Source organism: Cucumis melo, chromosome 5, assembly GCF_025177605.1.
Source record: "Cucumis melo cultivar AY chromosome 5, USDA_Cmelo_AY_1.0, whole genome shotgun sequence".
Classification (NCBI taxonomy): domain Eukaryota; kingdom Viridiplantae; phylum Streptophyta; class Magnoliopsida; order Cucurbitales; family Cucurbitaceae; genus Cucumis; species Cucumis melo.
In genome coordinates, this window is record NC_066861.1 from 29487448 (window position 1) to 29510951 (window position 23504).

A 23504-nucleotide genomic window follows, 5' to 3' on the forward strand; every position below is an offset into this window, starting at 1 on the left:
AGTCGGTTTTGATAGAAAAAAATATATTAAATTGAAGATTTATTTAAGTATAGGGTAATAGTATTTAAGATGTATTGTATATATCTATAAATAATAGGTCCAACAAAAACACACAGTTATCCAGATTTGTTCTGTTTCGTTTCGGTAGACGGTTGAAGCAGTTGAAGCTCAAAGAGCAAGCGTTCGCCAAATAGTACATAGCGGTTCGTTCTCTTACTCTTAGCAAATTTAATCTTTCTTGCATTTTGTAGCTGTCCTTAAATTATTAATACTATTATTATTTATTCCTTTGCTTTGCTAAAAATGTATTTTTAAAGACCAAACTAGAATTTTGATTCTGCTTTTTCATTTTCTATTACAAAAAATTTACATACGCCTTTCATGTTCCTTCATTTGAATTATTTAGTTAAAATCTTTATTTGGATAATTAAATAAATAAATATCTTTCGCATCACGATATAATTTCAACCTATGTTTCAAAAAAATTGTTGTAACTAACAAATCTACTAAAAGTATTTACAAGACATAACAAAATTTTAAATTTCATTGATAGTATACTAATAATATATTTTATTATATTTTTATAAAGAAGGATTTTCAAATATCAAAATTTCAAATCGGTCATTAATAAACACTAATCAAAGTTTATAGTATGTAAAATTTTACAATTTACAATAATTCTTCAAATTAATACTCAAGAAAATATAATCAAGTTTTAAATCACTACTAGCCAAAAATTTAATAAAACCTAACCATACAATCCGGTCTAAGTGTAAAGAAAAATTTAAAACCAAACCTAATTGTTTCATTCAATTAATAATAATTGTAAATAGAAATAGAATCTAAAACTTTAGGTTTAAAGTTAGAAACCCCAAGCAAACATAAAGTCAAGAGATTTTCTGTATATTGAAATTAAAATAATATATTAAAAGTATTTTTCTGTACAAAATATTAGCCCTCGAAGATTTAAGGACCTACGGTGGAACCATAAATGCATTCATTTATCAAGACCAAAAGTAATCTCTAACCTAAAACTACGCCATTAGATGATAAAAACTTTACATAAGGAATTTCCGATGTCATGCTTTTTCCTACAATGCTATATCCTATAATCATATTATTCATCAAACCTAGCAGTTATACGATTTCTTAAGCTCATACCATAAACAAAATAATGTATCGAAAGCATCATTTTCATCGAGATCGTTACCTTTAAACTCCGAGATTGTGATTAGAGTTTTCAACCACTCTTCATGAAGTGTTGAGAACTCCGATCGTTGCTCGCTCGATTTGAAGTTCTCTTTGATGGTTTGCTTCATCATTTGGCTAGCTCTTGAAGCTGCTTCAACGACTCGTCCTGGGATTCCAGCCATGGTTGCTACTTTTAGGCCATAGCTCTCCGGGCAAGCTCCGGAGCGAAGACGATATAGAAATATGAGCTCCTGGTCGTTGAATGTGCAGGCCATGTGTTGAAGCATGACGTGAGGATGGGAAGCAAACTCTTTTGTTAGAGGATGGTAGTGAGTAGCAAATAGAAGTCTACAGTTCACCTTTTCTATCAAATGGCGAAACACCTGAAGAAGGGATTCGTAGCCATTTTTATATCTTTTGATCAATAGGGAATTATTTGGACATATATGATATTTTCTGGTTTATACTAAAAACCAAACAGCACACAAGCCATACACTTCAATTTATTGCAAGAATTATGCTCATGTATGTTTAAGAGTCGTTTTGAAATGATTAAAATCACTTTTCATTTCAAAATCGCTCGAAAACATGTTTTAGTCCATGTTTAAGAGTTTATTAAAATCACTTGTAATGTATAAAATCACTTGTAATTTATAACATCACTCGAAAACATTTGTTCATGTTTTGAATATAATTTTCATATCATCAAAATAAGTTTTCCAAAATTAAAAACATGACTAATTTTGAAAATGACAAAAATGACTATAAAATTGCCTAAACATGTAAAAATTAAACATCACTACCAACATGTTCTTGTAATGTTCAAAATATGCCTTTTTAGACATTCATGACCTATTTTTGTGATATTAATTTTGAATGTGACAAAAGTGATTTTTATTACTTTAAAATCGCTACTAGCATGTCCTTGTAATGTTCAAAATTCTCAATTAAAATAATGCAAACACAAACCTTTAATTCAAAATCAATTATATGCTCCGGAATGATTGTGAATGAGATAAATGGATTAAATAAGAAAAAGATAACTCACAGCATATGCAATGGCATAGCCATCAAAGGTGCTGGTTCCTCGGCCGAGTTCATCAAGAATAACAAGAGAGTCCTGAGTCGCATGTTGGAGAACTGAAGCTGTTTCCGAACATTCAACAAGGAACGTACCTACATGGAATCTCTTATTGAATAACTTTAGATAGTCTTGTTTCAATATATATAATATATAAATAACATCTTAAACGATAAGTTTTAAATTAACTCACGTTTTTCAACTATTTTTTATCTAATAAAATTTCAATATATGTGTAATTTTTTTCAAAGGTATTCGAAGTTATAGAAAAATCGATTATATTTAAAAACCATTATTCAAAGGACACTATGTTAGTCGAGGCCGATGGTTGGTTTGGTCAATTTTTCGTCAGCTATATCCTCCAATTTCTTCTCCTTGCTGGTCTCTCTCTCCTAATACAAAATTGTTTCTTATCACAAAAAGTAAAATAAACTTACTTTCTCCTGTCATGATTCGATCAGTGGCCCCAAGTCGCGTAAAGATGGTATCGACAACCGACAGTGTGCATGTCTCACAAGGTATGTAGCAACCCAACTACAATTCAACAAGAGTGAGGTTGAAATAACACTATATTTTAGACTTGTTTGATAACCTTTTGATTTTAAAAATGATATAACGGACTTGATTTTCAAAAAAAGAAACAAGTAAGACCTAAGTGGTTATAAAAGAAAACTTTAATGATTAACGGCTATACCAAAAAAAAAAAACTTGTGGCCACTATTAAGAAATATGGAACAAACCTGTGCAAGAACAACAGCTAGACAAGTGGAACGAAGAAGTGTGGATTTCCCGCCCATGTTTGGTCCTGTTAGAAGTAGAGTACGAGGATGGTAGCCATGTTGATCGGGACCAAGGATTATATCATTAGGGACTGGTGTTTCTCCACTCTCCACAAGGGCATATGGATGCCATAGCCCATTTATTTTAAGAACTGGCCCTTGCTTTTCTGGACTTAACATCGAATTGCTCGATTGAGGCAAAATTAGAGGCCTAGACATGGACCCTCTAGATGAATGAGCAATGATTGCAAATGATCTCAGGACGTCGATACAATTGAGGGCATGAATTACTTTAGACCATTCAGTAGCTTTTTCTACAAATAACTCGATCAGTATAGAGAGTCTTTCAGCACCGGAATCCGTTACATCATGGTTCTGATAAGAGATTGCAAACAAAAGTGAGGGATATAAACATTTCCAGACGAGATCTCCGGCCAAGAAAAGATATAAAGTATTGATGATTGTAAAACTGTAGAATGTTTTGGCCTTCAGAACTGCAAGCCGAGTTCCCTCTAGATAATTGGTCTTTTTTCCGTCGTTTTGTGATTTTTTTCAGTTTATGGCTTCTAGTTGTAGGGCTCAGCATATGTTATTTAGTAACTACACGGACAGCATTAGCTTAGATTGGAAGGCCTTTTTGTAATCTTTCCTTCAGGGAAGAGCACGCCTTATCAGCTATCCCTTTATCCTTTTAGGTTATTTTAGTGAGGCATTTGCCGTTGGAATAATACTCTCTGTGCCATATATAGACATAAACAATTATTGAATAGAAAAGAAAGTCAAGGACTCACCTGATAATCTGGAAACTCGCTATCTATAGCTGCTTCAAATTGAGTGAGGAATTGATCAAGCCCACCATTGCCGCTGAGCTGTGGAAGTTTAACTACTTTTGGTAGAGAAATAATGAGACCTTCCTTCTGGACTTGAATTAATAGATCCAATCCAGTACTGAGGCCCTTCACCAGAGACCCAAATAGTTTCACCTGCATCATATTATATTATCAGTATTCACTTAGTATATTTTGATATAATTTAGGAATGAATCATCTTCAAAATTGCTGCTTCATGTAAAACAAATGCATGGAGAAACCTTGTATAACTAATTAGCAGTTAAATTATTATGTGAGACAATCTCATTTAAGAATTAATCTAAATATGCAAACTGAGAATAGAGAGCATCCTAGATGCAACTTCAGACAAGAGTAATTTCAAATACAAAACAAGCGGAAGTATCATATGATATGAGCAATGGTACAAAATCCCCATGAGGGAATTTGATAGACCCCAAAGGTGTATTTTGAAGGAATAAAAATAGGAAGAAAAAAAGTGACCGAGAGTTAGTTGGTATTTCCATCCGTTGTGAGCCCTTAGGAATGTTGTTTGTTAGAGAGGGATAAATAAAATTGAGACGGAGGCCAAGGCCTATCAGAATTAAAAGAAGCAAGAATGATCTTGTGATAACCTCAAGTAATGACCACCCGTTCGACTTGTTGAAAGTGTAAGCAATGACATTAGATCTGCTGATTATATATATTTTATATTATACTTACCCGTCGTTTCTGTAACTTTTTGCGAATCAATGGTAATGCAAGAGAAGCAGATGACTGGACAGTAGCCTTAATCTGCCCAAGCAACCTCTCCAAGTCTGGAAGCTTGCGAAGATAGGTGGTACCTAGAAGTACCATAATTTCAGATTGCGCCATCAGTTCTTCAACCACATTAAGTCTGTTGTTTATCTCTTCAACATCTTTAAGAGGATGACAGATCCATAACCTTAAAAGCCGCTTTCCCGATGATGTCATGCAGTTATCAAGATACTTGTACAGTGTACCTGCAACATATGTATCAAAATTAATAAAAAAGATATCGGTCCAGACTTTCAGACCTTGAATTTGAAACAAATACCTACCTGACAGACCACCGTCATCATTGTTTCTGAAAATTTCAAGATTAACCATTGTTTGTCCATCCATTCTTAGGCAGCCTCTGTATACTTGGTATGGCAGTAAATCTCCATTCCGCAAGACATCGTCTAACTGTAGGAAATGTTTGATCACAAGTCACAAAAGTTATGTGGTAAGACATATATCTGCATCTTGGAGAATCATGTTTACCATCAGCCTTGACATGTGATTGATAAGTCCCCCAAGCGCACATAGAGCAATGTCATCATGGACTGTGCTTTCGATTGTTTGATTCCACAAATTCAAGGAGCCTTTAAAGTATGCTTTAGACTGGACCAAAAGTTTAACCTCTGAAGCTTCTAGAAAATTTGTAACTGGCGACCCTGATGTGAATTCTAGAGCAGTGAAGCCTGCAAGATGAGTAGTCTAAGAACTTTGAGAATAAATATTACAGCTCAAACATTGTGAATAAAACATCAAAATTTGTCAAAACAATTCAGATGGTCATCGGTTATTAACAACATAAGAGATATTTGAGATATCGATGGTCAAATTTCCAAGTAAATCTCAAGACTTGAGTCAATCACTTTCAGTGACTTGAGAACAACGTAAAATAAAATTGTATTAACTAAATAATTGAATTTGTAGTTAGACTAGAAAAGAATTTGACAGTAGCAAAAGAGGAAAGACAGAGGTCAGACATATGTGATAAATAAAAAGGCAACCACTCATCAAAGGAAATTTATTAGTATATAACACACCAGTAGGCGAGTACTTCTTGAGAACTTTATGTGTTTCTTTAGATAGTCCTGCACAAAATTAAATTGTGGACAATGAGGAGTTTGCCAAATTTAAATATATCAATCAATTAAATGAAAACCTGAAGTCTAAGATCAGAGGAAAGATTTTCTTTTCACCTCTAGCTTCATATATTATTTCCTTTGGGGACACCTAGAGAAATCACACAGGCGCATATTACTATCAAATTTGTAAAACCAAATGACAAAAATGCAAAAATAAAAATTTTGAATTGCCTACTTGCATCAAGAGAGCACCCAGAGCAGCGCAGGAAGCATCATCTTTGATAGAACCAGTCCAAAATTTTAAAGCAGCACAATCAACAAAAGCAAACCCATATGAAATTGAATTATTATCCAGCCCGCAGCTCTCCTATAGAAAAAAATTCCCATGAAGCATACTCTCATTGTAGCTTTATCATGTAAACTTTTGTTTGAAAAATGAAGAATAAAATATGCATGAAGCTCATAACTGAAAGAAAAAAAAGGTACAATTTAAATTATCTATAACCATTATTTTCATTTTTCTAACTAGTCCAAATATCAATTACAAAAAAGAGTTGAATCAATTTCTACTACCTCTTTGATGGCAAGCAAATGAACGGCATCAGGCCCAATGTCACCGTCAGCCTTGGTTGATGGAGTAGTCACCTGTACCAATTTCCTAGGTATCACCTGCAATTAACAAGTCAGAAATTAAATTGCAAGTATAACATCCAGATGCCGAAATATATAGAACAAGAAGAGAGACACAATAATCTTTTGAAAATCTAGAAATCAGAATCAATGTCCTTATGATATTTGAAGAGACATACTTACAGAATTTGCACCTCTGCTTTTTGTTTGATCTGCAGATTCCAACTGCTCAACTCTCCCAACTTTATACCTTCACAAAGATTATCACATAAATGTGTCACTTAACATACTCAAAATAAATAGCACACAAACACGATGCTGAAGTAAATTTTCATTCAGGTTTTTAATCAGCTCCAGTGCCTCTAGTTTACACATTTTTTGTTTTACTCCCCTTCACCCTCTCGTTACTTCAGATGATTCATCAAGTGAGAACAAAAGCATGCACATCTTATAGAATGCAATCTGGAGAAACATAAATAATAGGTTAGGTGAACAAAACAGCTAAGTTCTCTATCCTTACCCAAGAGCAACAAGTTTTTGAACGGCTTCATCAATTCCACTCTCAGGTACACCAACCTAAGTATAATAGGGGATAACATGAATAAAGGGATAACTGGAAGACAAAGAAATATATAGACTGGAGATAACAGATTGATGAAATTCATCTAACCTGCCTACACTTCCCAACACCACTTAATGTCATTTTCCAGTCAAGCTCCCTGTGACCAATTTCAGCATCTTGTTCATATAGCTCATAGAACTTCCCCTGTTATGTCAAAAAGAAATTTCATAATCTTATGTTAACTAAACGAGGTAAGGTACCAATTAAACAATGAAAGCATCCACCAGTGAAAGCAAAATCTACAGTGGTATAAACTGTGTAGAAGAGAAAAATCTCTCACTGAGATAGAGAAAAATCAAGCCTAGCAAATAATAAGTTTAATACCTTATTAATTTATTAGTGCATGCGTTTACATGAATAGATCAGAAAATGTGAATCTTGACAAAAATTGTTTCTGAATTTGAAGGAAATGTCTTCCCTTAGAAGAGTAGAGACTGCAATTACGATTCCTAAATCCTTTCCCTGTCTACTTCTATATTGGATCCAAATTTGACTTAAACTGATTCTCAATTGGACAATTCAAAAAAAAATCCACAACAATACAATGTATTTTTATTACAGTTCCAATGTAACCTTTGTAAACATGATACTAATATTTCATATAGTTTCAAACTGTGGAGATGCCTAATTCAGCACAAAAATCAACAATATTCATAGCATATAAAGACATATATTGAACGCAGGATCTAAGTTTATGCAATGGTGCTGTTGAAAAAGAAGAATATAAACTAACCACTTTGAAGAAGAGCAAGATGTCCATATATTGACATTTCACATTCCAGTATTGTTTTTGCGATGCTGACATTTTCTTCAGCACGTCAGGTGGTATGTATAGTGTTTTTTTATCATAAAGAGGATGGCCAGGCCTTCTACGATTGGCATCTCTAACTTGAGAGGGATTGAGCCACTCAAATTTGCTAGTTGCATCAGAAATTTCATTGTGAATCTTTTTCAAGTTAATCGAGTCCTGAAGGAGTTTGATTCTTTTGGTACTATCTTGCAAAGAATCACCGCTACAATTCACAAGAGAAACCTCTTGAGATCTCTTCAAACGTGAGATAGAAGGTCGCATGCCAGGTGTTTCTGGTCCAGCAATGTCCTCATCGCTTTCAATATTCAATACAGGTCCTCTATGTCCGTTTAAATTTGCAATGTCAAATTTACCGTGACGTCTAGAAGCTACATCTAGTTTCGAAAATTCTGTCGGATCATTTACCTTACCATAAATGGAAGGTAACTGAGGAGAATCTTTTCCAACCTCATTCTGAGAGGAATCTTCTTGAACTCCGTCCCTGCGTGATTCATACATCAATATCAAAATGCAACTCTATCGTAAAACAAGCCACGAATATAAAAGCCTTGACAGAAATAGAGACATCGATGCAAGAGCAGTTCGTGAACAGTAAACATAGTCGATTCGGGTGGAGAAAGCAAAATGTAGTCTATCATCGACTAAGAATCGAAAAACCTACTGGTTTAGTTAGTTTCGACATTACCTCTCGTTCGCCTTACGTTTATCATCGACTCGCACAAATTTATGCATGATGCTTGAAAAGAGAGAAGAACCTCTGTTCTTCTCAATAGCCGGCAAAATCTGGCGAGGCACCTTCTCCGGCGGAGTGTCGGTTCCTCTAATCTCCAGGGAGGAATGCGCAGTGGTCTGGATAGCCGGCTGCTCCAAACCGGCTGCGCTTGGTTTCGGCGGAAAGCAAGTGAGCCGCTCGCCGATGGAGGAAGCACCGCCATCGGAGCTCCGATAATCGGACGGAGATTTTTGGAAGAAGGATAACAAAGATTTCTGGCGCTGCATCTTCTCGCGATGAATTGCGGAAGCTTCGCTAGAACTGGAGATGGCTGTATAAAGAAAAATTGTTAAATGTTGAAATTGGCGCCAAAACTTTTGCGCCCTTTTGAGTGCCCTAATTTGCAAATTCGATGAATATTTCACAAATTACTATTTATATTGGAGTGTGGCAAAATTACAATCTTAGCCTTCCTTTTCATTTTTCAAATAATGGGGGTCCACCCGTAACAAGCGCGAAGTCTTCTTCGAAATAGGCGGGTGATAGGTTTAGGTGACGTGTTCCTTCGTTTCTCTCTTTTAAGTTTTCATATGGAATTTTGGTTTCGAATTTAAATTTCGCTAAATTATATAAAAACATTCATAAACTTTGTATTTGTAGGAATACATAAATATATATATTAGAAAAAGTTTTAATTACCTTTTTATGAAAAAAAAAGTATAAAAATTGTATTCTTATTTAAATACTTTCACTATAATTATAATTGATGGTAATTTTGTGAATAATAATCAAGTATATAAATATTTTTAAAAATTTACAAATATAACAAAATCTGTCGATTATAAACTTCTATGACTGATAAACTCTTGTAATCTATTCATTATAGACCAATGTTTGCAACATGGTCGATCAATAATAAACTTCTACATTAATAGACTTTGATATATTTTGTTATATTTATAAAAAAAATTATATATTTAATTATTTTAAATCTACTTGTTATATTTGTAATTATCCCTACCTTGAAAATACTTTTGTGAATAATAACTAAATATATACATGTGAGATAAAATTTACGACAATGTAACTTATATGCTCGTGCTATTTATAATAATCCACGACTACTTATAGTTATAACTTTTTATAATTATATTTAAATTTTATATAGTTATATATACAAAATCATTTAGATTGTGTTACCGATAGTTTGAATCTAATCATTATATTCACAGTCGGAAAAGAAAAAAAAAAGATCAAAATACTTTCCAAGTCACACACTTGCCACGCACGCATCTCATTTCCACGTTGACCAAATAGAAACGAAACCAATATGCCACGTCATCATATTCGAACAGATGTCTCAAGAACGTTCGAGAAACAAGCGGGCAAGAACTTTCCAGAGAAACAATCCCTCTTTCTCTCTATATATAATCCATCTCCTCGTAGTTCCATTGCAATCAACGTCGAAACCAAATCATCCATATCCAATTGTCTTGATTTCTCTTTATCCATTCTCAAATTCTCAACAACAATGCCGAGCCGATTCCCCGGAGCCCTATCTCAAGATTGGGAGCCAGTAGTTCTCCACAAGGCAAAGCCAAAAGCTCAGGTCCTTCGTGATCCGAAGGCAGTAAACCAAGCGATACGATCCGGCGCACCGGTTCAGACAGTGAAGAAATTCGACGCCGGCTTGAACAAGAAAGTCGCAGCGGCGCCAGTGAACGCAAGGAAGCTGGACGAAGGGACCGAACCGGCAGCGCTGGACCGGGTGGGGGTTGAGGTGAGACAGGCGATTCAGAAGGCTCGAGTGGAGAAGAAGATGAGCCAAGCAGAACTGGCGAAACAGATTAACGAGCGGACTCAGGTTGTGCAGGAATATGAAAATGGGAAGGCGGTGCCGAATCAGGCGGTTTTGGCAAAGATGGAGAAGGTTTTGGGCGTGAAGCTTCGAGGGAGATCGGGGAAATGAGATTTTGGGACCAAAAGCGTTTTCTCATGTTGCGGTTTAATGAAGGATTTTGGTGGTTGTTTATTGGATGTGTGAATATTGTGGGAAATGGGATTGAGTGGAAGAAATGAGAGTCGTTGATTTGTAAAGTACATTAAAGTTTAGTTTTCATAAGTTTTAATTAATTTGACATTTTCAACGAGTTCATACCAATTTTCAGAATCTTTTGAATTTTTATGTAACAGTTTATGAATGGGTTAAGTTAACCATTTGTCTAATAAGTTTAAGGACTTCTTATAATTTCAACGAGTAAAGTAAATATACATCATTTGAATTTAAATTGAAACTGTGTGCTAATTAGTTTATAAAAAAATATTGTTATAAACTTTACCGAACTTTTTATTTTGTTCTTTTTTCTCGTTTATTTGTTGCTCATAGTCATACGAATGAAAACATCTCATGGAATTAATTATCTATTTGACTTGTAGATTTGATAGAAATAAATATTTCAACATAAGGAAAAAAAAAAGAATAATGAATTTCAAATTTCCAACGCAATTTCTTCACCAATCAAGGGAGAAAAAACTACAAAAAAAAAAAAAATACTACATATCGAACCCAAAATCATTTGATTAATACAAAAGTTGTCAATGGATGATGTAGGTAATGGCGAGAGCAAGCAGAAGAAGAACGTACGCAATCCCTTGGTCAATTGCAGCTCCTGCAACAACAACTAACAAATATCAAAATACAAAACTAAACTAAAAAGATTCGAATAAAAACTAATCAAGTGATTCTCGAACTTATCGTCTTAATTGAACACTTCAAATTACAGAATTTAGATTGAAGAGTTAGATTCAAATTACAGAGTTAGAAGGAAGAACTAAATTGTGAAATTTCAAATCAAATAGACGAGATCAAACCACATGTAGAAAATCGTAATTACAGCCAGGAACTCACCGTCGTTAGAAGGACCTTCCGCCGGTGAAATATCGTGGGAGTGGCCGTGAGCCAATTGAAGAATAATCAAGAACAAGAATCCGACGAACGGAACGGCAGTGAGCTTCAACGAACTCATGTTTTGTGAATCGACTAGAAAAATTGCCGAAAATTTAGAAAAAAAAATATTTCTCCTCTATTGAAATCGAAGTTGAAGTTTGGAATGGGGGATTTGAAGATTAGGGTATTTATATGGGGAAAGGAATTGGGGTGAATCTGAATTTTCTGGGAAATTGAGGGGTGGATTTTGGACGAGTCAAAAAACGCGAGTTTGACTGAGTTGGCGGCTCGTTGACTCGGACACGCATACGAAAGCGACGGGAGATGGAAGCAGACGGAGGCCCAGTTGGAAGGCTATGTCGTGGCCTTGAAGTTCCGTTTCTTAGTTTTGTTTTTTATTTTGTTCATTGGCTTTTAGTTATTGTTTGTTTTTCAACGTGATTGCAATTTTCTTTTCAACGAAGCAGACTCTAGAAATGGAGAAAAAAACGACAAATGTTTTTGTTATTGTTGTTGATGGATTCTAAAATCAAAGATAAAAGGGTTTGCAAATAATAAGGGAAGAAGAAAATAGTGGAATCGAGAAAAAGATGGGTATGGTCGGCTTCGACTAGGTTGGAACGAATCCATCAATGATGGGTCATGATTGACGAGCTAAATATAAACTTAGTTTGAAAGGTATTATATATGAATGTTAGATCGACTGACCTTGATCTAAGAAAAATATGATCAGACAAGAAATATGAGAGTGATAGAATCTGTAAATATGGCAAAACATAACATAAATATAGTCAAGTGAGTATTTTATGAAATATCTAAATATTTTCGATGTTTTCTAACGTTATGACTTGCATTAGATTGTCACTTATATTATAAGGACGTACACGTTTCTCTTTGCTTGTAGGCAAGTCGTCTTTTTTTTAAAATACGCACTTATTGTTATAACCGTAAATTAACATGCACATTTGTTTGGTCAAAATTTGATATCAATAATTACTATTTATTTTAGTGTGGGAGTTAGAACATTGACTTTCAAGTTATTAAAACCACTTAAGAGTATACTTTCCTAATAATTTTAAATTAGTTACGATGAGATGAACAACGTACTTTAAAATATACTAAGTAATTTAAAATATGTTTTTGAATTTATTAAACGACACGTGATTTTAACAATTTTAAAATCACTTTCAAACAAAACATGCAAGAAATCAATTAGATCTTTTTGTAGAGTTTTGTTTGGACCTTATTCCTCTATAATAACATAGTTCATCAGATAAGTTCACTCAAATAAATGAAATCTTACTAAATCGAGTGGTGGTTGAAATGTCATTATTCTTTAAAATACATTGAAAAATAAAACAAAAATATGTTGTCTATAAATTTATCCATTTAAATATTTTGCACATCTGTGGTAAATGGAGTTGAGTTATATTTCTTATTTAAATTATGTGGACTTTTTTCTTAAATATCAATTCATTTTTCATGTTCACATCGAACCTACGAAAACATAGAAACATCAAAAAAAATATTGAATAAAATGAGAAATCTAACATTTCATTAACTATGGCTTGTAAATGAATCGTTGACCCTAACATCTCGAATGAATAAACATCACCGATTGTTTTTTCTCACGTGCACACACAAAAAATTGAATTATTTTAAAACTTAATTATAAAACACAAAGCACAAAGGTACAAGTCAAAAAGATCCTTTATGCAAGCTAAATTACAAGTATAGTCTATAGTCTTTAAAACTATTTTTATGATTATGACCATGAACTTAACAATTCAACCCTATGGGCAGGCTCTTTGTCGCGTTACTCGTGTTATGGGGAGAGAAGATCCTCAGAAAAAAGAAAACAAGAAATTTATTGACTCATTATGTCACATCATTTTTCCATCTATCAACTAACGACTAAATTAATTCAACGACAATCTAGGAGAAATTCCAAAACTTGAGAGATTAAAGTGGTTCTTCATTTGAAACTTCAAGGATCAAATAGATGTTAATCGCAAACATCGTAAACCAAAAATAATTTAAAAAAACAACACTAACATTGATAAATTTGGTACAAAGCAATAAATGATCAACCATCGTGTTGTTTTTGTTCTTTATTATTATTAGGGGGCAGGCATTAGACATAATTTTGGGGTCTAAATTTGAAGGAAAATAAATCAAACCAAAATCAAGATGGAAGGTAAAATTACAGACAAAAAGCAAGACAAGAATTTGGGTTTGAACAAAAGTTTGTAAAGAGCTGCAATAATTGAAGACAAGGAGGTTGACAAGTAACAAAGACTATGAGATAATCTAAACACAAATCCCAAACCCACTAATAATATTACAAGGGTAGGCCATGCTTCTATTTTACCTTTTCCCGTCCACAGGATATCTTTCTTTCCACATATAGATGCTGAAAATCCCCACCTTCCTGAACGAACTACTTTCTGATTTACAAAGCTGAGATCGAACATACATTATTTATATATATATATATATATTCAAGAGTGTTTGGGGACAACCAACCTAACCCTAAGACATTTGAATGTCAAAAAATCTAGCTGACAACCAATTCCTAGGTAGGTGAGTACCATCGATTGAGTCCGCATAGTTAATTATTGAGACTGTCTCCTTTTCTACCAGTAGATCAACTCGTGATGGTTGTATTTTAAGAAAGAACGATATAACTCGACCGGCTTAATCTACCCCCAACACCCAGAATGAAGAATTTTCAAAGAAAGTTACTTTTTAGACATATTCAAACATGTTATGTATATGTATATATTCTAGCATAGAAAGTTGAGATATAAAACGAAAGCTCTTCTTCTCCATAACTTTAGAGAATTAAAAGGATATAACTTTAAGGCGTGTTACATGTATTCAGCTTTATCCACATGCTCCATGGCCTCAAGAAGACCCAAGAGATCCTTTGGGAGAAAGAGAAGCCACAGGGTTGTTGGCAGGCATTGATTTTGAACGTTTCATCCATGCCGATGATGTCGAACGATGAAGCCGACATCTAAAGGAGCCTTGATGCATCGTGGGCGAGCACAAACACTGGCCTTTTGGCGAACTCGACCTCATGGTCTCAGCATCTCTGTTTGCATGTTTAGGAGATGTGGAAACCGAAACACCAAGGCTGCCATCGGAGGCCATAGCTGCAGGCTGCAAGAAGGAAACTCAAAGACTTAAAAGAGCAAAGATTTGTTAATTACAATATAAATATGATCAGAATTAAGAGATTTATCCTCAACTAGTGCGTGAGGCTAGAAGTAGTTATAGAGCAATTCAAGAGGTGATATTTTGATTCTTTTTGATTTGTCCTTAGTGAAAGCAACCATACAAAAAAGCGCACTCTATCTCTTATGTCAAGAAGAGGAATCTGGCTAAGTTCATACTTTTTTTAGTATCAATAATTATGATGATATGGTCATTCTAGGATATAATATCAATATCTTCCACAATTTGAATACAAATCCGAAAAGAGAGATAAATATATAATTTCCACTGAGCACAAGTTCTAAAAAGCGCATACAAAAATCACTGAAGATCAAAACTAAGGTTATTTGCTGCTTTTGAATTGTGGAACTGTGACAAAACTTATCCACATCAAAAAGTTATTCTTTTCATATCTACAAAGTATGGAGGATCAGGTTCTTTCAATAAATAATCGAAGCAGGTCATTCTCAGAAGTCGGTGAATCTGCTAGAACAATTCCAAAAGTGAAGAAAAGTCCCCATCAAATTATACTGATTCAATTAGTTAAAAAGCTTTCCCTGTTCTTATACGGTGTTAGAGAGGAAAAGAGATAAGAAGAACCTTTGATGCGAAAACCACAGTGAACGAACCTGTTAACCTTTAATTCTCAAACATTAAACCCCAAAATCGATTTGATTTCAACCCTAAGAATTGGATTAGACACTGACTGTCTTTAGATCAAAGCTCTTAAGACAAAAGCAAGTTCCTCTACAAGATACGATGACCAATCTCCCACTTGAATATTTTTGGCATGCAACTCAACACATGAATTGCATAATTCAAGAAGCTCTCCAAACTAAACTTGAAAGAAGCACAAAGGTTAATTCAATTCATCGAAACATGTAATTCTACATCACAGTAAAAAGACAAATACCTCGACTTAATGAAATTGAGAAATAATAAAGCTACGTCAAAATTATTAAATAAAATATAAACAATAATTTGATGCTCTGGAAAATTCTCATCATCATTCAATTGTTATAAATTAGCATATGATGCTTCAATATCAGGAATGTCCTTGTTTTGTTTTATAGCATACATGACAACAGGGATGGGCCTTCATACAAGATAACGTATTCCATTTCGGTTTTTTGGAATTTGGACAAACTCATGGAGTTGTTAAATTGGAATAAAAAGTAAAGAAAAAAAACAACTGAAATATTGATGATCTTTTCCCATGAGATTCCTTCAAATCCTTTTCATTTCCAGTTATTTTGTTAGAATATAGGATTAGAGAGAAATTAAAAAGGAACACCAACACACCTTAAATCAATAATCGGTTGACTTGCTGCAAGCCTTCCACTTGATCAACTCAAACTGCTGGCTGCTTTCTGACATGTTATTGAAATATGTGTATAATTTGGCATTTTGTCCAATCATTATTGAAAAATATTTGTGATGTCCTTCCTTCATACAGCAACCCAACCTTGACTCTTGAAACTCCAAAGAGCTTCCTGGATTTAGTTGCTGCCGTCATGGCAAAGTTGGAATGTAGTTCTCTTGTTAGAAGCCTTTAAAATGAAACACGAAGATAGGGATCCCCATCCTTTTCATCTGAAATGGTCCAGCAACCCCCACAATGGGTGCATCTAATGGCTTTCATGGTAAACAGAGTTAATGAGGTTTAACACTTTGTAAATTTCTTCAGTTTGGAGGTGGCTAATATCTCCAACCACAAACTCGTGAGCCTTACCATCTACCTCAATGACACTTGATCCAGGTGCCTTTTTCACACCTCTATCCTTCATCAACCTCCTTAATCGAGTCACATTGGACCATCTCTGATTAATAGCAGATATATTGGACAGCAGCACGAAGACTCCACTATCGTCATGATCAAGTTCCAAGATGTAATCTTGTATGCGATGAGAGAGCTCAACGTTTCCAACAGTTGTGCAAGCATTTAGTAGCACTCCCCAGATAAGCATATCAGGCTTCATTGGCATCGTCCTTGCCAACTCCACAGCTTCTTCCAAGAGTCCAGCTCGACAGAACAAATCAATCATACATCCATAATGCTCCAACTTCGGCAACAAATTATAAAGTTTACTCATGTTCTCAAAATATTTGCGCCCTTCGTCGACCAGACCAGAATGACAGCAAGCTGTCAAAATCGCTAGAAATGTTATCTCGTTAGGCTCGACTCCAGATATTGTCATTACTTCAAAAAGATCTAATGCTTCATGCACAAGTCCATGCATTGCTAGACCACATAACAAAGCATTCCAAGTGAAGGTATTTCTTTGAGGCATACTGTAAAAGATTTGCAGTGCCATTTCGATACATCCACATTTGGCATACATGTCAACAATGGCAGTTCCAGTATGGATATCCCATTTGATTCCTCTTTGATTTATGTACTCATGAACCCATGTGCCGAAGTCAAGAGTTCCTAGGCTAGCACAAGCAGAGAGAACGCTAGTTAAAATAATAGCATCAGGGCTAATACCCAAGGTTCGCATCATTGAAAACAGTTCCAAAGACTCTTTTGGATGGTCACTTTGCACCAATCCAGTGATCATGATAGTCCAAGACACAATATCTCTTGTTGGGAGCTCGTCAAACATTTTCTTAGCTTCATAAAAACATCCATTCTTTACATACATATCTAGCATCGCATTTCCTAGTACTAAATTCACCTTAAACCTCCGCTCGATTACACCATGAATTCCCTTCCCCGTACACAAGTTTCCATTTCTTGCACAAGCAGCAAGCACACTGACTAAAGTTGCGATGCTTGGCTCCACATCCATCCTGAAAAACACAGAAATAGCCTCATCAAAATGTCCCGCCTTCATGAACCCAGATATCAAACTGTTCCACGAAACAACATCTCGAACAACCATTTCATCAAACACCTTACCTGCACAAGAAAGATCCCCACAAGCTCCATAGCAACGAATTAGTGAGTTTTGCACATAAAGATCAGCCAAAAGCCCCAATTTAACCACCACACCATGAACTTGTCTGCCTTCTCTGCTCCCTGAAAAGTTAGAGCACGCTTTCAAAAGGACTGGAAAAGTAAACATATCGGGCACAAACCCATCTCTCACCATCCTTCTATAAACTGAAACCGCCGTTTGTGGAAATTCACCACCAACATACCCATTAATCAGTGAGTTGAATGGAAATGAACCTAAGCGCGTGTTGCCTTGTTCTAAATAATCACAGGCATAGTCACCATACTCAACAAAATTGGCAAAGAATTCCATCACTTTGCTTGTGACGAAGTCATCGTAAACTAATCCTGATGTTACCAATTGAGCATGAATTTGTCTAAAGATCCTTAAATTCTTACAGTCCTTGATCGAATCTAGTAAAACCCATTTCAGATTGAACATACTTTTGCCGCCAATTAGTTAAACAGTCCCCATTGCAACGCCGGTTCTACTTTTGAAGGTGCTAAACAGTCCCAGCTCGTCTTTAACGCAACCGATGTAGAAAGCATTTTTTCACTAGCAAAATTAAGCATTTGAGTATCTAACAATTTACAATCTTTTGTAAAATATATTTTTCTATATGGGAATGTAGTTTTGAACATAAAAACTTTCACGATCCTTTATATATAGATGCCTTATTGGCAAATCGGATTATGAATTTAACTTAGCTATGCCGATTTATATGATTAGACTATTTTATAATCAATAATGAGTTTTCTTAGAATACTATTAAGTGAGTTCAATACTATTAATACTTAAAAATTGCATTCACTTTTCATCAACTCTATTACACATTCAAATGAGTCCAAATGAGAAATTGGTATGAACTTAAATGCAAATGGGCTCAATCCATTTCAATAAAACTCAAACTCAACGGGTGAAGCCCAAACCGATGCTCTTCTATAACAGCCAAGTCTATCACTAATAAGTTATATTAAAAATATTGATATATGAAGACTTGTATATTTATGATTTTTTAAAAATATTACTGTATACTTAATTATTATTCATAAAATTATTAATTAATATATTATAAATAAATATAAAGATATATAATGTATAACAACAATTTTTAAAAATTATAAATAGAACACGATTAAATAACGATTATACTCAAACCAAACGAGAGAAAAAAAAAAGCTAAAACTCACTCTTGAAATAAAGCTTATGCACTAAAAAGAGAGGGAAAAAAAAAGATTAGTCTCATAGATAGAATTGCACTCATACAAACCAACGCAAAAGTAAAATTTAAGTTTTATATTTTTTGTTTTTAAAAACTACGTTTATAAACATTCATTTGATGTCAATACGACATGATGGTTGTAAGAGTAGAGACATAACCACTACGTTTATAATCATATTTTGTTTAAAATAAAGCATTATTTAATATATATATTGTATGGGTGTAAACGGGTTGGGTTGAGTTGAAAAGTTGCCCATATTTTCGAATTGGTTGGGTTGACAACCGAAATAACCCATATTATATTCCCAACTCAATCCTTAAAATACGAATTGGGTTGTTGGGTTGTATTTTTTTTTTAATTCTTAATGTTTGTACGGTTCAAAATTGTTGTATGACGTCGATAAACACTCGTATCCAAAAATTAAAACATCTATAAATTCAAAGTTTCAAACATCCATAAAAGTTCAACATTCTAAACATTATCCATAAATATTAAATAAATAATAAAATAAATATATTATTAATTTGGGTTGGATTGGGTTAACTCGAATTTTCCAACCCCCAACCCAACCCGAAAAAAACAAAAAATTTCAACCTAATCTAACCCACATTTTAAACTAACCCAGGGTTGCGTATGGATTATCGGTTTGTTCGGGTTATTCTTACGCTCCTAATATATTATAATCTAACACTTTAAAATTAATATTAAAATACAAAAATCAATAATAAAAGGGACACGTGACCTGCTGATCCCTACGTAAACCCGTCGCTGTTTGTTATACATTTTTTACCTGTACTTTAGATATCACGCCAAATTTTAAAAACAAGAAATAAGAATAGTGACAAAGCAAGCATACATCAGTTGAAATAATGCTTTGCATCATAAATCTCAAGATTAAAGATATTGATTATTCTACTCCATGCTTTAATTATAATACATTTGAAAAAAAATAAATAGTTTTAATAATCTTGTTTTTTGTGGTTTTTAAAATATAAAATATTGATAAAGTATTTATCACTCAAACAAAATCATTAAAACACAAAATTAATTACACTTTATTTTTCTATAAAACATAAATATTTTATCAAATATCCTATTTTTTATAATTTATCTGAGTTTTTTTTTCTATTTTACCGAAAATCCAAACCAAAGTACTCTGCTACTTAAAGACACTGGCAATTGTATAAAATCGAAAAAAAATAATTTTAATTAAAAAACAAAATCAAAATTTCAAAAATAAATTTACAAAATATGAAAAGAGAATTCGAATGTATGATTAATTAAATGGAAGCAGTAATAGATTCGGAGCACACAAATTTTGTTCCCTTATCCCAAACACTACCCGCCAACCTTTTATTTTTATATTCGTATAAAATAAAAATGAATTTCGGAAAAAAGGGAATGGACCAAACGTGGCGCAAAACTGTAAGAACCACGTGGATATGCTTCGGAGCGAGCGGCGAAGGCTTCCTCACACCATTCCCCCCCTCCCCCCCCCTCCCCCCCTCTTTTTCTTTGTTTTCTCAACAGTTGCTCTTCATTCCCCACGCGACGACGTATGTAGCGTCATTGGTTTTTTTTTAAGTTATGTTTAGAAGTGATTAATATTTTTTCAATCTTTGGTTGAAAATCTTTGTCAAAGAACAGATGGAAAATTTAAATAGATGTAATATTTCAATTGTTACGGTGTGTGTCTACATATACATTTCTAGACTACGAAATATTTAATTAACATGTATTTTCTGTTAAGGTCATTGGTCATAAAACATACAAAAAATGAACTATCTACCTTTGCCATTCGACCATAATAATAAAGTAAAATACAACATATTCTTAATGTTTATGTTATATTAACAATACATCAAACAACAATCGTATTTGTAGCAAACACGATCAAATTAAGTACTATCGATGTTGCATATTATGATTAGAATGTGAGCCTTATACTTTATTACGATCATGAAATACAGATAAACACCGGTCCACCTGTCGTGTTTAAAACACAACCTACATGAAGCGCGTGGAAGCTTTAGCTAATGAAATATCCTATCAGGTCTCAAAAACCATGACGTGTACAAAAAGACAATCAAAATCCAAGTCATTAAGTTCAAAGACCCTCGACAAAAATTCAACAAAATGAAAGGCCAGATCTTCGTCACGTGGCGTCTTATTACTGTACGGTACTCCCCACTATATATTACCCTGCTGCCTCTTCTTTCTTAGCACCAAATCTCTCCCCCTTTTTTCTTCTCCCCACAATTCTCCATCCAAGAGAAGCTTTTTCTCTTTTGCTTTCTGTATATGGGATGGAGTCGAACCAACAAAACGACGCCGTTGCGCCGTTCGTTTTGAAGACTTACCAGATGGTCACTGATCCAACGACCGACGATTTAATCGGCTGGAGCAAAGGCAATAACAGCTTCATCGTTGCCGATCCTTTGGAACTTTCTCGCCGTATTCTTCCTTCTTACTTCAAACACAACAATTTCTCCAGTTTTGTTCGTCAACTCAACACTTATGTAAGTCCCAAATTTTATCTATTATTTCAATATTTTTCTATTCAAATTAAATTGCAACCAATTGTTTTTAAAAATTTAGATTACAAATACTTTGGTTGTGTGCTTTCCGTTTTTAATTTTTTTTTTAAATAACGTATATTATAACTTGATTTTGAACAATCAACCTTTACCCAATGTAAATTAAAGTTAATTATAAGATGTAAATTGTAATTAAGTTTTTAGTTTCTTTGTTTTTTGGAAGTAGGGATTCAAGAAGGTGGATCCAGATAAATGGGAATTTGCAAGCCAATGGTTTCTCCGAGGTCAGAAACATTTACTAAAGAATATTTGTAGAAGAAGACACAGCCGAAATTCATATTTTCAAACAAAATGCGAAGACGACGATGGAGAAATAGCCATCGAAATTTCCAAACTCAAACAAGAACAGAGAGCTTTAGAACTCGAAGTTGAATCCATGAACAAACGAATAGAAGCCACTGAAAAACGCCCCCAACAAATGATGGCCTTTCTCTCCAAAATCATGGACAATCCCGAAATTCTTCCCAGAATCATCCTCCAGAACCACCGTGTACGCCGGCAACTGCCTAGTAAGCGGCGGCGCTTGGTGATGCCGCCGCCGCCTCCCACTCCAGTCAAAGTCGAAAGCGTTCTGGAGGAGGATTCGTCGCCGGAGCCCGGTGTTTTCGTCGATAATGTCGCCTTGTCGTCGCCAGAGACGACCTTGTGGTGGGACGGCGCCGCTTCCGCCCCCGTTTCAAGTCCGCTAACGTCCGACTCTGGCGGTGGTTTGAGTGATTACATATCGCTGTCTCCACCGGACAGTGATGTGTCGGTGTACGGAATCGGTGGCGTCCGAGATGGTTACATGGCGGAGCTGGTGGACGGAGGAGGGTCACGTCCGCCTCCGCCTTATCCATTTTCGTTGTTTAGTGGTGGCTTTTAGGATAAATCTCCCATATTAATTCCGAAATAATAATAATAATAATAATAATAATAATAATTATTATTATTATTATTATTATTATTTTCCTTTCTTTTTATAAATACGTATAAAGTTAGGTAGGTTGTGCGGTAGAAGTAGAACCGTATTTATATCATCATATGTTAATGAAAATGTAAATAAAAATAAGAAAGATGAATATCATGTTACGCCATCTTACAAGTTTTGCAATCTATTGTGTATACTTTCTTCTTTTTTATACTATATTTAAATAGTCACATTTTATTAATCTATAATAGAAACTATGCAGTTGTAATGATATTTAAACAGTAGATTAAATTAATAGGTCATAATGTCGTATTTAATTGGACTGAACTTGATTTTATATTGGTGATTGCATCATTTTTTAAGTAGGGGTTTTAATTGGAAAAGGGAGAGAAAACGAGACTTAAAACAAAAGAACATTCTATTTTTAGAGTATTATATATATTCTACTTGATCAATATGGAGAGGATCAAATCTTACTGATGTTTCATAAAGTATACTGCTGACTTAAAAGAACACATATAATATCAATTTATAGCATAAGTTGTGTAGTCTATTATCACAAATCAAATCCTCCGGATCGATGCATTCGTTTTTTTTCTCTCTCTCTCTCTCTTTTTATTACTATTTTAAAAATTATTAGATCAACTTGTGAAAAGTAGGTGTAGTTGATTGTGATATATTTTTGTAAGATTAATTTAGAAGTGGAAATATTGAATGTGTTAAAATCGAGCGCAAACATTTGTAAATAAGAAATTTTTCGTCGTTATTTCAGTGCAACAATTATATAAGAGAGGTGAAAGATAAGCATTAATCAATTATGATTTATTTTTCGATCAAACTACTGCACAATTGATTGTAATCGATCTAATAAATGTTCAGTCATAAAATGGATTTGAAATTTTACAAAATTGTTGTAAGTTTTAAAATTCTTCTCCAAACCCATTTTTATCTCTAATCGATGAGGTTCTTTTGGATAAAGTTTTGATCTGTCGGGTGAGTTTTTCTATTTATCGTTTTCACTTGGGTGTTATGCAAATTATGGTTTAAACTGCATCAAATCAAGCAGTCTTTATCAATATACTTTATAAATATTTGTATATTTACGACGCGTGTCTGCTAACATGAGTCCCACCAGA

General features: G+C 34.1%; 4 protein-coding genes across 10 annotated transcripts; 2 read left to right on the top strand and 2 right to left on the bottom strand.

The window, feature by feature from the left end:
- Positions 1 to 882: 882 nt before the first annotated feature.
- LOC103497727 (DNA mismatch repair protein MSH7) lies at positions 883 to 8923 on the bottom strand. Its single transcript, XM_008460036.3, has 17 exons — positions 8507 to 8923; positions 7744 to 8302; positions 7059 to 7154; positions 6909 to 6964; positions 6572 to 6638; positions 6332 to 6427; positions 5994 to 6125; positions 5873 to 5906; positions 5717 to 5764; positions 5166 to 5365; positions 4961 to 5087; positions 4602 to 4882; positions 3843 to 4034; positions 3013 to 3426; positions 2710 to 2806; positions 2240 to 2367; positions 883 to 1574 (listed from the first exon to the last, which is right to left on the bottom strand). Exons 1-17 carry the CDS (start codon positions 8818 to 8820, stop codon positions 1131 to 1133), a joined length of 3285 nt encoding a protein of 1094 aa, XP_008458258.1. The 5' UTR covers positions 8821 to 8923; the 3' UTR covers positions 883 to 1130.
- Positions 8924 to 9973: 1050 nt separating this feature from the next.
- On the top strand, positions 9974 to 10694 carry LOC103497758 (multiprotein-bridging factor 1c). Its single transcript, XM_008460080.3, has one exon. It carries the CDS (start codon positions 10065 to 10067, stop codon positions 10500 to 10502), a length of 438 nt encoding a protein of 145 aa, XP_008458302.2. The 5' UTR covers positions 9974 to 10064; the 3' UTR covers positions 10503 to 10694.
- Positions 10695 to 10995: 301 nt separating this feature from the next.
- Positions 10996 to 18342, bottom strand: LOC103497763 (pentatricopeptide repeat-containing protein At4g38010). 7 transcript variants are annotated; one of them, XR_007821033.1, is made up of 4 exons: positions 14879 to 14931; positions 14355 to 14645; positions 11442 to 13940; positions 10996 to 11202 (listed from the first exon to the last, which is right to left on the bottom strand). XR_007821033.1 is itself a non-coding variant. In XM_008460109.3 (3 exons), exons 1-2 carry the CDS (start codon positions 17845 to 17847, stop codon positions 16328 to 16330), a joined length of 1398 nt encoding a protein of 465 aa, XP_008458331.1. In that variant the 5' UTR covers positions 17848 to 17990; the 3' UTR covers positions 14288 to 14645; positions 16002 to 16327. The 7 variants fall into 7 exon arrangements, 2 of the variants coding, with proteins under 2 accessions (XP_008458331.1, XP_008458315.1); XR_007821032.1 differs by having other exon boundaries at positions 14735 to 14930; XM_008460109.3 differs by lacking the exons at positions 10996 to 11202; positions 11442 to 13940; positions 14879 to 14931 and adding exons at positions 16002 to 17721; positions 17844 to 17990 and having other exon boundaries at positions 14288 to 14645.
- A 2735-nt stretch (positions 18343 to 21077) lies between these two features.
- Positions 21078 to 22551, top strand: LOC103497786 (heat stress transcription factor C-1-like). The gene is made up of 2 exons (XM_051084871.1): positions 21078 to 21380; positions 21625 to 22551. Exons 1-2 carry the CDS (start codon positions 21168 to 21170, stop codon positions 22321 to 22323), a joined length of 912 nt encoding a protein of 303 aa, XP_050940828.1. The 5' UTR covers positions 21078 to 21167; the 3' UTR covers positions 22324 to 22551.
- Positions 22552 to 23504: the final 953 nt, after the last annotated feature.